The sequence below is a fragment of the Bidens hawaiensis genome, unplaced genomic scaffold, assembly GCF_021521415.1.
Source record: "Bidens hawaiensis isolate Kalapana, Puna unplaced genomic scaffold, B.hawaiensis_p1.1 tig00024810_1, whole genome shotgun sequence".
Lineage (NCBI taxonomy): Eukaryota > Viridiplantae > Streptophyta > Magnoliopsida > Asterales > Asteraceae > Bidens > Bidens hawaiensis.
Genome location: NW_027493923.1, coordinates 62,610 through 77,011, shown reverse-complemented (window position 1 = coordinate 77,011; position 14,402 = coordinate 62,610). Strand labels below are relative to the sequence as shown.

The following is a 14,402-nucleotide window of genomic DNA, read 5'->3' as shown; positions in this document are numbered from 1 at the left end:
TGATGTTCTGATGTTTTCGAATGGACTGAGATATGTATTCGAATGGATGTTTGATTCGAATGGTCTGGTATATTTAAATGGCAATTCGAATGGATAGATTTAATATGTTGAGAAAATTTTAAGGACCGAGCATTCGAATGGCTATTTGATTCAAATAATATCAACTATGGAAATTGACAAGTATCATGTAGTCTAATGAACATTTGATTCGAATGGACCAATCTCAGAAAATTTCCTAAGGACCAGGCATTCGAATGACCATTCGAATAGATTGAAAATCTCAAAAATACCCAAGGACCATCTATTCGAATGACCATTCGAATAGAAGAAGAAACTTCCTGAAAGACTAAGTCATGAATATTCGAATCTCCTTTGATTAAAGAATTAGAGATGCGAAAGTTACAAGGATTCTAATCATATAAGGATTGTATTCGAATCTAATGAAAATTGTATTCGAATCGAATGATCATTCGATTCGAATAGAAAGTTCATTCGATTCGAATGTTCCACACTTGTGAAGTTTCTAAACTAGTTCAGATTAGATTATACTTAATCTTTAAAGAGTTATTCTCCCCTGATTCGATTCAAATACCCATGCCTTAGAGTTTTCTGTAATATTTTCATTCCCATTCGATTCGAATACATTGTACTTAGACAAATTTCTGTTTTAAGTTCAAATTTTGTATTTAACTCTATAAAGTTTTAATTTAAGTTTAATTTACTTCTCGTCCATTGTTTATATATAGTTGTTAACTTTACACTCAAGTTATCAATACTAATGTTCCTTTTGTGTCTTATAAGGTCATACTAGCTCTTGTTCCTTGGAAATCCCGAGAAAGAGAAAGTATAAAGTGTTTATTTCAATGATCAAGGGATTACAAGAGTGTCCACTATCTTATGCTATCTCTGATAGCCCTAAAGTTCATTATTCATGGGTAGAACAGTTCTGGACCAAAGCTAGATCAAAGAAGGGCACCTCTAGAATCATTTCAGAGATAGATTGGCTGAGGGTGACAATTAATGAGGAAGTTATTTGACAAGCTCTACAAATCAAAGACAATGCAAATGACCCTTTCACTACCTTTAGCAAGGAAGAGATTAGTGAGTTCTTGGAGGAGATTGGATATGATGTGAAATGGTACACTTGTGAGAAGAAGCATCTGCCTGTTTATTGGAAGCTTTTGTTTCACATGATGGCAAATTGTTTATCTTCTCAAAAGGGTAGATTTGATAAGCTCAATGCTGACAGGGTTGCTGTGATGATGTGTTTGACTCGAAAGAGGAAGTACAATTATTCAAGACTGTTTTTCAAGTATATTCAAATGAATGTGCTTGCCAAGAATAGAAGGATGATATATCCTCGTTTCATCCAGTGGATATTGGATCACTTGCTTCCTAACACACCCAAGGCCCTCGACACTGATGAAGTTGATGAAGAAGGAAATGTTGTTGAAGCTATTGAACCGTTTCATGTGAAGGTGATCAGACAATCTGCTATGAAGGCTATTCTTGAGCCTTCTGGGAAAAGCACTTACAAGTACAAATGTGAGGAGCCCGGTGTGAAGTTTGGTTAATTTGAGGAAACTGAAATGGATAGTGAGGAGACCGAGGTTGAGGAGGAAGGTGATGACAGTTGTGATGATCCTGATGATGATGATGATGGTCAGGATAAGGGTAATGATGAAGAAGAGGAAAATGATGAGCCTGTTCATAAGCCGGCTGATGAGACTGAGACAGAGCCGGAAGTGGATGTTGTGTCTGAAGGCAGGTCGAAAAAGAAACATTATAAAAGCAAGAGGAAAGGTGGCGAGTCCTCTAAAATATCTGTTGCTGCTGAGGAGGAAGAGGAAGAAGAGTCAGAGCATCCAGCTAAACACTTGAAGAAGGCCAAAGATTCCTCGAAGTCTTCGCCTTCCAAAGTACCTCACATCAAGGTACGTTTTCCTTCGATTTTAGCTATGACAACTGAATCCTTAGCACCCACATCCTTAGCCACACAGACCACCACACCACAAACACCACCATTCCCGACCCACACATAGTATCACCAACCACATTAGCCAAAACCATAGAAGCCCTCAAAGCCAAACAAATCAAGTTCACCAAAGGCCAAACCTCAACCTCACCAAAAACAAAATCAAAATCCAACTCAAATCACCAACCAAACCCAAACAAAAACCAAGCCTAGGATAATACTGATGACCAAACCAAACCAAACCAAAGAAACCTTCATTTAGAGACAAACCCGTCACATCTCCCGAAACCTCACCAACCCGCTTAGATGAGTCTATGCCTTCAATGTTTGAAGACATTCCTGTGACCACCCAAGCCGAAACCATAACCTCCCCTAGGACCACCACACCCGTTACCTCACCAACTTACCTATTCACTTCACAAATTAGAAGCACAACATTTTGGTCTTCTACATTCACATCATCTATCCACTCCTAAACCACTACATCAACCATAGAAACCACAACAACCAGCTTACCTTTAGCTTTAACCATACCATTCCCAACCAACCTTAACCCTACATATACCAACCACTCCACACTCAACCTTTACAAGCACATATACTTCAACCCATAGAAGCCGTGTCATAGCTGCAACTCCAATCTCAAGTGGTAAATCGAATAAGTCACCAGTGTTCCGAGATCTTGTCCTCGATAGGATTAAGGCATTGGAGGATGCAAATGAAAAACCGTGCCAAGCGAGAGCTCATGTTGATTAAATTCATCAAAGATCAACAAGCTATTAATCAAGAAGTCACTCGACAACGTGGCGTTCTAGCTGATCAGTTGGATATTCTGCAAGAACCACGGGACATGGATCTAGCCTGAATCACAAGTCAGAAAGAATGGATTGATCTGTTGCAGCAAAGAATCAATAATCAACAAGAGTTGATCAACAACAACTCGTTGAGGAATGTTGATCAACATGTTAAGATAGAAAAGATTGAATCGAGGGTGTCCAAGCTGGAGACTGATCTTCCCTCTTCATCTACCTTTGCAAGCAATTTCAGAAGGGAACTTGATTCCACTCTTGATAAAGTGTGGATCGAATTTGAGCGTCTGGGCCCAAGAGTCAGTGGCTTAGAAGGTGGAATGAACAGGGATGTAAATCGTTTAATGGGTGAGAGTGTAAGGCTGCGGGGTTTGATTGAGCAGCTAGAATGAGAGATGGAAGAACAACACGCTGAACAATGTCGCGTGAATGAGTCCTTGGTCAACCGATATCTTGTTGTTATGGAGGTGATCCGGTTGACGGACGAGGACATGGCGAATTTAAGAATGCATCTAATGGAAACCTTTCAAGGTTTTCTTCGTGTAGCTGTGCCAAGGGCCGAACAGAGCAACCGACTACGAACTGTTCTTGCTAATATGGCCACTGATGCCGAAAGGGTCAGAGCTCTAGGAAACATTCATGGTTTCCTATACACGGGAGAACCTAGAAGGGATGCAGGTGAAGGAGGACCTGAAGCAAAAGCTAGTGTTGATGAGCCTGTTGCAGTTGTTGGAACAGTTGTGGGCACTGAACCTGTAGTTACTACTGCTGCTACATCTGGTCAGGTCAGTTCTACAAGTTCACCAATTGTTGCACCCATCACTAGTGCACTAGTTAGTGCTGTGTTTACCCAATGCTTTAATTGCATACGTTCCACAACAACAAGTAGCACAAAGAGGTGGTGGAGATGGTGGTGATGATGATGAGTCTGATGATGAGAATAATGATGGTGACAACGATGAGAATGAGGAAGATGATGATAATGAGAAAAATGGTGATTATGACCATGAGTATGACAGTTTCGATGAACCTCGTGGTGGAAACGGTGGTAGTAGTGGTGATGGTAGTGGTAATGGTAATGCCTCTGGTGGAAATAAGGCGAGTGATGATGAACCGCCAAAAGAGGCTGAGAAGACGCGTGAGACGGTTGCTGCTGTCGAGGCCGATATCGCCTCTTTATTTAACGTTTATTCTTTTGCAGGTGCCGACTCACCGGTCAAGAAAGTCGTGGAAGAAAAGAACACTGACGGTGATGATGGCATCAACTATTCTCCCAACCCTGACACTCCGGTTAGAGAGAATGTTGAGCATGCCGTTGAAGAACCAGTTGTCACTCCTGTTGCTAAGCCTGCTCAAAGGAAGTCTAGAAAAGGCGTCAAGTACTGCAGCGTGAGCAGGATGGGAAGCTTGAGATGGAGATCGAAGCCATACCATGACTCAGATCCTATTCTTTATGGAAAATGTCACAATGATAGCAAAAGTTGGGCTATTCGGCGTGCGAATGGTTATCTGACATATCTACCTATGGAGATACGCACACATTTTATATTCTTGATATGAACTACTTCAGAAAAAACATAGCTCGAGATGAAAAGAAGGAGTCAGTGGAATCATGGTTCAAGCGGTTCTTGAAGAGAGAGTGGAAGGAAGACTACCCGACATTCACCGTTAATCCGGGTAGGTCTTACAAGTCAAAGGAGATCAATTCGTTCACCAACAAGCCGTCCAAAGGTCGAAGATACAAGATGCCAGAAGATAATGGTGAGCCAATCTGTCACGGAATGCCCTTTGAAGACGACTTTCTCTTTGACTTCATCGCTTGGGAGTTTGACAACGAGCACGATAGAAGTCATCATTCACTGCACGCACACTCGTGACCTGAGGTTCTTTGATGAACACGAAATTGCAGGTTTTGGACTGAGCGACTTAAAGAAGCTTGTGGAGTCGCCCCTGTGTACTATTGAAGATGTCTGTCGTGACAACATGGACGTTATCGTTGGAAAGTTCAAAAAGTTCGTCCAACTACTTGTTGAAAAGCAGCAATTTCAAGATCCAGACGATGTCTTCGAGTCCGAGTGCGAGTGGTGATGTAAGTCAATAAAGCAAATACCAAATACTAGAGGGAGATTGTAAGGCCATTTTCTAGTGTTAGTCTTTCGTATTTGTAACATGTATTATGTTATGTTATGTTTAACTTATCTTTGTGTGTTTGGGCCCAATGCCATTTGTAGTTGTAGACCATTGGGTCGTTTATAATGAAATATGTGCATGAGATTACACACACTATATAATGTGTGTGTATCTCATACACAAGAACAACCTTTTGCAAAACTTTATCCCTAACTCTCAAACTCTCTCTTTCTCTCTAACCTTCTCGGCAATAATAATCACCAAACAAGATCCGAGATCTCGTTTCTAACTAGTTGTTTCCGCCAACTAGTGTAAAGGTTGATCCAAGATAACTAGTATAGTTGTGTGTTGTTAGATCCGGTCAAAGGACCTACAATTTTCGTCGGGTTTTTTTAACGGGAATGGTGGTGTAAACATTTTAGGTTTTTTAAATTTTTTTGTTTTATATTTATATTTTGAGTTATGATTTTTTTATTATTTTTTTTTAATTTGTTATTAAGAGGATTTTTGTGTGACCATCTCATACTTTTTATTTTTATTTTCTTTTGTATTTTAATTTTACTCATGAATCAATATGCATTTGTTTTAAGGAATAATAAAGATTTTATGTATTTTCAGCAACTAAAATCCATATGCATAAAATAGTCACTTTAAATTTGAGTGTTATTTGAATGATCATTAAGTTATCTCATACAACTCATCACAATTTTAAAATCAAAATATTTTTTTTAAATTAATAATCTTTTTCACTATTAAAAAAAATGCATGATTTATTTACATTTGTTTACTTGAAAACAAATTTCCCCCATTGTCTTACACATATTTTTTTTTCTTTTTAAACATCGCTTAGAGCTATCCATACTTGAGTGCACCTTTCTGATACGTCAATCATTTATATTGATTTTGACACTACATGCATGACTTACATAAGAACACCATCAAAAAGGAAACTCACCTTTGTAGATATATAAATCCTCTTGGCCAGACAAGTTTTAAACTTGAGGTCATAAGATTTCAGGCCTTAACCATCATTCTCACGTCATTGGACCAAAAGGTCAATAACACTTACACATAGACTTATACACCATACTTTGATGCTAAGGCTGATCGGTATGGTCAGTAGAGGTGATTAAGGGTCTGACGTGGTTGCTTTGGTAGCACCCTTCACGTGAGGGGTCTTACAGGAACCCCCCTTCCAATAAAATGGTCATGCATGACTTGAGGGTACTGACCACTGTCAGTATGGTCACGCAAGGGGTCTCCCAATCAAATTTGTTTTCTATTTATTTTTCTTTTTCTTTTTCAATTCAGTTTATTATTAAATAATGAAATTGTGAAGAATTGTGTATTTCTTTAATTGAATGATGATGAATGATGGAAGAGAGACTGACGTGATAAATGAGATGAATGATGTTAAGAGGGGTATCCTTTAGCCTAAGGGCCGGTGATGGGTGAATGGTGGTCCAGAATGTATCGATCTTCACCGTCACAAAGCACAAACACCAATATCATTAAAAGGTAAAACTAAAGAAAGGCTGGCCAATAGTCTAAGTTTCTCAACCCCCTTTAACTTTCTTGGATATATAGTAATCATTTTTTTATATTTGTTTATTTATTTCAATATGAAATCACATGTATACTTTAGTATTTGAACACAACCTTTTCCATTTATAGTCAGTCATCCATTAATGTTGGTTTTGATTCTGGACATTAAATATCTTCATGTTGTTTTAAAACGGATTTATTTATTTATATATAATATAATAAGTTATGAGATGATGAAGATCTGGTTAACTGTCTTTCAACTTAAATAACTTTTTAGCCTCCCTTTTTTAAGAAAAGAAAAGTTTTAACTGTTTAACTTATTTTTTTTAATATCACTAATTTGCTAGATTTTTCAATGATAAATGCACCAGAATACGTTCTATAGTGAATACCTTTTGATTGTGAGACACATATTGATTTAACTTCTCAATAGTTTTCAAAGCGGTTTAGTCTGGTGAATAACTTTTTTAACTTACTTAGACACTATATATATGGTTTATTTTGGATTAATCAATCAGCTTGATTCACTACTTTCACTTTAAAGTAGGGTATTCCACAAACTATTTTATTATGGCTTAATCATTATGCTGCTTAATTTATCTTAATATTGAAGTTTTTTTTAACTAGCCGAACATAGGCCAACAAAATATCAGTTAAAAGTTACGCGAAAATTTCAAGAATAGATTACCTTTTTAATCCAATCAATTAAGAAAACGAACTTGAATTTTTGAGTTTACTAAAATAACCATATGACTTTTTTAAAAAACAAATTATATGAATAAAACCGACAATCAGAGCAAGGCTCGTCTCCCCACCGTGTTGCGACACAGAAAATTAAATATGTTCCGCCAATTCTGCTAGGCAAGGTGATTCTGTGTTGCGTCATGCCGCCATATATATTAAGCATGTCATACTCTGGTTCATTTGTAATTTTAAAAAGCCAATGACTATTTTGTTAATTGTTTGTTAAAATGGATTAGTTTGGTGACTTTTCCTAAATTTAAAGGTTAGACCTCAAATTATGCTAGACAATTTATGATTTTTACAATTATCAATCATTCAATCCCATGACTAATTATATATATAAAAAAAATACATGTATATATATATGAGCACTAATATAGAAAATAGAGTCCCTTGTATACTATAGTACTCCGCTTGTTAAGTATTGAATATATGCGTTTTCTTTTCTTAGTATTTTCTTCTTTTAGCAAGGTGTATGTTTCTGCTTTTGATATTACTGTGTGCTAACTAGGGCTAAGTTTTTATAGTACCAGATCTTCAGCTCACCAAAGGGTTGATCAATACTCTTGCTTTCACTATGAATTTGGTTTCAGAGTTTAATCAGTAGCTAATGATATGATTTCCACTGCATTTTATTAACATTTCTAGGTTTTTCATTTCATTTTGAAGGTAAGAACTATAACTAGCTGATGAGGATGGTGAGACAAAAAACTCAGATCAGGAAGATTGAAAGCCTAGCAGCGAGGCAGGTGACCTTCTCAAAGAGGAGAAAAGGTCTTTTCAAGAAAGCTCAAGAGCTTTCTACACTTTGTGATGTTGATATAGCTCTAGTCGTCTTCTCCGCCACCGGAAAGCTTTTTCACTACTGCCCTTCAAGGTCTCTTTCTATTGATATTTGTGTGCGCGCATGTGTTATTTAACGTTGAATTAATCGAATCGTTCTAGCAATATGTAGGGATCTTTAGTAAAATCTCTACCTTATTTATACTGTTGTTTGAAGGAGCTAAGATAAAATGGGATTTATTTTGGGCATGCCTATTGCAAGGTTCTTTCTTAAAAGAGAAATATAACCTCTAATGAACTTAAAGTATGATAAAAAGGACACATGGAAAGTTATATGTGACATTTGAGAGATTCATGTGTACTTGTATATCTAGCACAATGTTTTAATTTTGTTCTAGGCAGAAAGATTCATGTGTGATTGTATTTTATCAAGATCCTGTTAGTTCAAACTAGGGTTTTTAGCTAGTTGTCACAGTATTGATGGAATAGCATCAGAAAGGCCAGTAGAAAGTAAATTTAATATTCAAAATGAACTCAAAGCCTCAAATAACCTAAGTAGCAGTTTAAATTAACAATTAGTAAATTAAGTTTTAGGATTTTCAGGTTATAAATTTGCATGAATATAATCAATGTTATGATTTCTAGATCTAATGTTTGATGCTGGTGGGTATACTAATTGCTCAACATCAGTCTTGATCGACACCTCTAGATCTTAAAAATATGTACATTTGATCATATGATGTACTACTCATCACAAAACAATATAATAAATCAATTAAATAGATTTACACTGAGAATAAAGTGAACACCGTACTAGATTTTAATTAATGTGACCAATTTGGATTATACATGCCATTATTAAATATTCATAATTATGAACAAGTTACTAGTAGATATATAGTGAAAGTATATTATCAAGTTAACTATGTCTTTGTAACTTAAAATTTTTGGTCCAAAGTATGAGCGAAGTGCTAGAAAGGCATGGAAGGCTGCAATCTCAGAATGTTGGAGAAGTGCAACAATTATCTCATGAAATGGAGGTACTTTTTTATATTTTTTACAATTTATTTTATGAACTATTCACATTTTGACAGTGAACATAATCTTTATTAGTAAAATTGCCGGTCTAATACATAAATACTACTGTGTTACTACTACTAGAGATCATTTACTATTGATGATTAGTTTATACCGATGGCAGTAGTAAACAAGCAATCACATTAATAGAACATAGAACAAAACTATTTTTAAAGGAATTTTAACATGCTAATGGAATTTTCGCCCTACCATTTGATTCTGCAAAGGGCATGATCCCATGGAAGCCGCTAAGGAGGTGGTGTTTTCTTAAACCCCTGGGTTTGTTAGTGCTAGAAATCAAAATATTATTGTACAAGCATTTACTCTGCACTTTGTAATTTATATCCATATTGTTGTCTTGGTAAATTCAACAAAACTAAAATGGTTGACAATACTATGGGGGTGTTTGGGATTCCTTATTCAACCTTTTTATAAGTTTACTTATAATTTATACACTCACAAAGTTTAGCTTTCCCAAACATCTTATAACTTACAAGTTAAAATCATAAGGATATAAAATAAGCAATCGCAAACACCTCCTATATCGCAAACAATAGTTGAATTGAAACTTGAACCAAGAAAAACGTACATTTACAACTTATAAAGTTATAACACACTCCTACAAACTTTTAGCACAAAACCATATATGATGTTAAATGCTCAACCATCCTAAAAGTGTGTGACTACCACAATGGTTAGCAATTCGTCTTCCAGTCTCCCACCCTAAGCCATTAATTGTACGTACGTGCTTTTTCATACAACACTCTAGGTCCTTGACTTTGCGCTGGTGAATGACATAATAGATTGTGTGTAAAACTAGCTTGCATGAAACTGATGTTGGATAAAGTTGTATTAATATGGATAAATACTTAGTTACCTATTTGTAACCACAAGAAATAAAAGTGACAATAACCAATTAACCATACTGAAAAGAGACCAGAAAACTTTTGAGGCTACAAAAGTTGTACCTTCCTTAAGACACATTCAACTCTTTATTTTGCCACTTGACTCCCACAATGCTTCTTGGTGGGATGAGGTCACAGGCTCAGTCCTTGACAATGACGTTAGTTTAGGAAAATGATGTAATTTAGGAGTGGTGTGGTTTCCCATTAAAGAAAAAAAACTCTTTATTTTGCCATATTCATCAGTAACACTTTGCCACTTCCTTCACCTACCATAGTTTCTGAGATTCCAACTCTGATACTACTTTTAAACTAGAAACTACACTTACCTGAGTGCATACTTCAGTCCAACAGGAACGTACACCATGAACGATTTCAGCTTGATTAATAGCTTGTTTTGAATCAATTCACCAAAAGTCACACCTGGACTGATTATTCAAGTATCTGATCAAAACTCTGTTACTCCTGAAATCATATCATCTTCATCACTTCTATTCCAATTAATCTCGACCCCCCTATCTTGATATACGACTTACACGTGAAGGTTTCTATCATAGATTGTGCGTAGAAGAGCTGTCATGTTGAGCCAAGAACTTGAAGAAAAGTCCTGCGAATTGAGGTACAAATTTCTCTCTCTTTACTTACACTAACTCAAAGGTTATACTTATACAGGTTTGAGTTGATATGTTAAAACCTGAGCGGCCATTATTCTCAATTATCACAGGCAAATGAAAGGAGAAGATATCCAAGGACTTGACCTCAAAGAGCTAAGCAAACTAGAGGATATTATAGCATCTGGATTGGCTGCTGTAGTAAAAACAAAGGTAAAGTAACTATGTAGGCCTCATGTATAAATTAGCAACTAGTAATTAGTTGTGATCATTAAGATTTATATGTTTACTTGTTTAATATGCTCAACTTCCAGGGCGAACGAATGCTGAATGAGATCAGCACTTTAAAGAAGAAGGTCATGCTAAACCTATGTGTTCTTGTAATTCTAATTTGTATCTAATTTATACTTTTGAAGCATCCCATATAGGTGATGAAAACTTAGAACAGTAAGCCAAATGATATATATAAGTGAACGGAACAACAAGATGCAATATTAAGTGCTAAAATTGATCACAATAACAAAACAAAAGGCTAGATGTAATCTTAAGTTAGTGATATAAGATCTCAACAAATTGTTTTAAAGTTGTAATAACACTAAAACATGTCCGGCCAAATCTATTCTAACTTTATAACTTCGACCGAAAACAAAATTCAGGAAGCTCAATTGCTGGAAGAGAAAGCATACTTGAAACAACAGTTAGCGGTAAGCGCAAACTTTTCATTTTTTCTGATTATAGTTATTGTGGGATTTTTAGCTACTGCAGAATTATTAAACGCTAAAAATTTGTGTGTATCAGAGGATGGACACATGCGTTGGCCAAAGGGGTATTCAAGATCAATGCAGCCAACACTGTTCGTTAGAGTTAACAATTAGCGACATGAGTTCGGAAGATCCTGCTCACAACTACAACGTCAGCAGCTTGTACACCTGCCTCAAACTTGGGTAAGATAACCAAGTGCCCAACAATGCATTTGTACAATAAATTTCAAAAAAATACTAATTCCATTAAAGCGCCTTTTAAAGTTCTCATGCAATAGATTTTGAACCAATTTCAGGCTACCTTCTTCTGATTGAATTGAAGAAGTGAAGCTGCATGAATTGAGAGTTCTTGACTGGCTGATGTTTGTTTTTAATAACTGATCTTAAAAAATCTTGTATTTTGGTGAAAATACATCCAAGTTATAAGTTTTGTAATGTTACAGTTATGCATTCCTTTAAAATATAAACCATTAATCTGATGTTTTATTTTTCGATTCGACATGAAAGTATAAATGATAGTGATCATTTCTAGTACCAGAATGGTTGCAGTTAATATAGGAAAAATTAACGGTGTATTTAACTAAGAGTAATGTAGTTTGCCGTTAGAAAAGCAATTATAAATCTCTATGGCATGCTATTTTGAATAGAAAATAGGAATTAAAGAATTTGAACATGAGTTGCTTATCATGTAGATGAAATGAAAGGGAACATAGACTTAAAATACATATTTGGCAGACCCAAAACAGTTTGTAGTTTCATGGGGGACCGGACAAGATTTATCCATGAAAGTCATGAAGATTGTTTGCTGTGTGACTGTATCCATGTGACATCCAAACTTCATCTCTTCATTTTATTCTTACAAAGTAATGGATGCCAAGTTGTTTATATTTTTATTATCCCCACCTGTCATCTGTTTATTGGTTTGGAGGTACTTAATAATATGCATATATACGGTGCAAGTATATCATGTACTTGAAAAGACTAACATATCATCTTCCATCTTAACTGGATTCATTAAATCAAACCCTACTTTACAGTTATTAAATGTTTCTTCTTTCTATAGCTAGTCGATCTCTAAGACTATATATCTGCTTAACTATTTGCTATAGAAAAAAAAAATTAAACAAAACTAGCTAGATAAGAGTAAGACAGTTTGAAGTTGGCATTCTGGTCCAATAGCATGGGTAATGGTTAAGGCTTAGGAAGTTAGGATCTTAAGGTATCACTTCGAAACCTGACTCAATGGATTTTCCGACGGTTGCAAGTTTCCTTCTTGATAGTGCACCTGCTGAGTAGACCACCACCTGTTGTGTAAAAATCAGTATGAATGATTGAACAGTGTACATCTCATCTGACGGTTCACTCGGGTATTGAAGGTATTTCAAACTTGCAAACGCAGTTCAAAAGAAAAGGAGTGAGACAGTTCTGTAGTTTACAAATTGCAATAAGATTGATGATGATAGATAAATTAATTAATTTTGTACAAAAGGAGTAATTAATACAATCAACACAAGCAAACTTTAGAGAATCTATATATAAGATATTCATATATGTGTGTATGTGTGTTTAAACAACTTTGTTCAAATCAGACCTTCCTTTTTCGGCCTCCTATATGCACTCTAGACAGCAGATGTTGATGAACTCTCACACACATCATCATCCACCTCTCTTCTGTGGAAGCTCCGGTGGCAGCCACAGGCGGCACACGCGATGGCAGCTGCTGTACCTTCTTCTCCACCCGCCATAAACTCCCTGCAGCCATCTACGGCATACCCTCCGATGTTAGCCGCATGATTCTTCTGGCACTCTCCATATCGAACTCTTCGACTCATATGTACCCTTGATGTTCTATTAGGACTGGCCTTTTTAACCACTACTTGACGTTTCTTCATTCTCAACGTCAATGGTTTTTCTTCTCTCTAAAATATTATGAGAGAGAAAGAGAGAGATATGTAATTTGTGAGAGTTGTGGATAGGAGCAAACCCTAAAGCTATTTATTCATGGCATAATATACTTATACATTTGATGAAAGGAGTTCCCACTTGTGGAAAAAAAATTATGAAACGATCGAAGGGGTATTATTGAAGCTTTGTGTCATGTCTACCGACTTGTTTTTATTTTGAGGTACGTTTGTTTGGTCTGATGGTATCTGAGTGTGTATTAGGTGCTTTTTTTCATTTGAGATCGATTGTTTAAATCTTGCAATAGATAGGTATAGGTGGATTTAGGAGTAGTTTAGCCGTGAAAAAATTATTTAAATGATGCATAGTGTGATATTCCTTGATCATCTATGTTACTTTCTTGAGTGGCCACTTATGAGTGGACACGATATCCTCATATCATATCCCATACAATATTAATTAGTTAATGTACGTGTTAACAAAACGATCATTTAGTGACAATATGTTTATGTTTGGTCGATGTTTTGACGCCAAAAATGACCCCAACTAAAGTGATTAGACATGGCATCATAATCACACTAAAAAAAGCCCGAATGTTTCCTCTTAATTTATTAAAATTATACTTAAGAACCTATAATTACATATTCGTTATCTAAAATGAATAATTGTAACTAATATATGATTTGAATTACTTGATGCGAATAAAAGCTATATGTGTATGCTACATCTATGCTCCATTTATATATTTCTGGGCCAACGTAACTATGCCATTTTCCCCTTAAAATAGCATCTCCATTATATCTGCATAAATATTTACAAAGTAATGAACTGAACATACTTAGTAACTAATAAATCGTTATGTTTATTGTTTTCTGTTTCCAATCATACAGGATGCATACATAAGCAAAAAAGATGGTTTTTAAGACACTATACCTGATTTGAATTCAACAATTATATTCCTATTGATGACCCACAAGAAATAAAAACGAAAAATATCAGCGAAAGTTGCTCCCTTTTATACCGGAATCTACTTTGTTATGAACAAATTGGTCATCAAGAACCACTCGTAGTTGATTATTATATTGATAAAAGAAAGAGTACATAAACGAAAGACACGAAAAATGAAAGCTAATTTGATCTAATCTATCAAACTCTATGTAAAC

General features: G+C 35.7%; 1 protein-coding gene across 1 annotated transcript; it reads left to right on the top strand.

Moving 5' to 3' along the window:
* The first annotated feature begins 7,572 nt into the window (after positions 1-7,572).
* Positions 7,573-11,652, top strand: LOC143569977 (MADS-box protein SVP-like). Its single transcript, XM_077055756.1, has 8 exons — positions 7,573-8,080; positions 8,945-9,026; positions 10,523-10,584; positions 10,690-10,789; positions 10,891-10,932; positions 11,233-11,280; positions 11,375-11,520; positions 11,634-11,652. Exons 1-8 carry the CDS (start codon positions 7,893-7,895, stop codon positions 11,650-11,652), a joined length of 687 nt encoding a protein of 228 aa, XP_076911871.1. The 5' UTR covers positions 7,573-7,892.
* Positions 11,653-14,402: the final 2,750 nt, after the last annotated feature.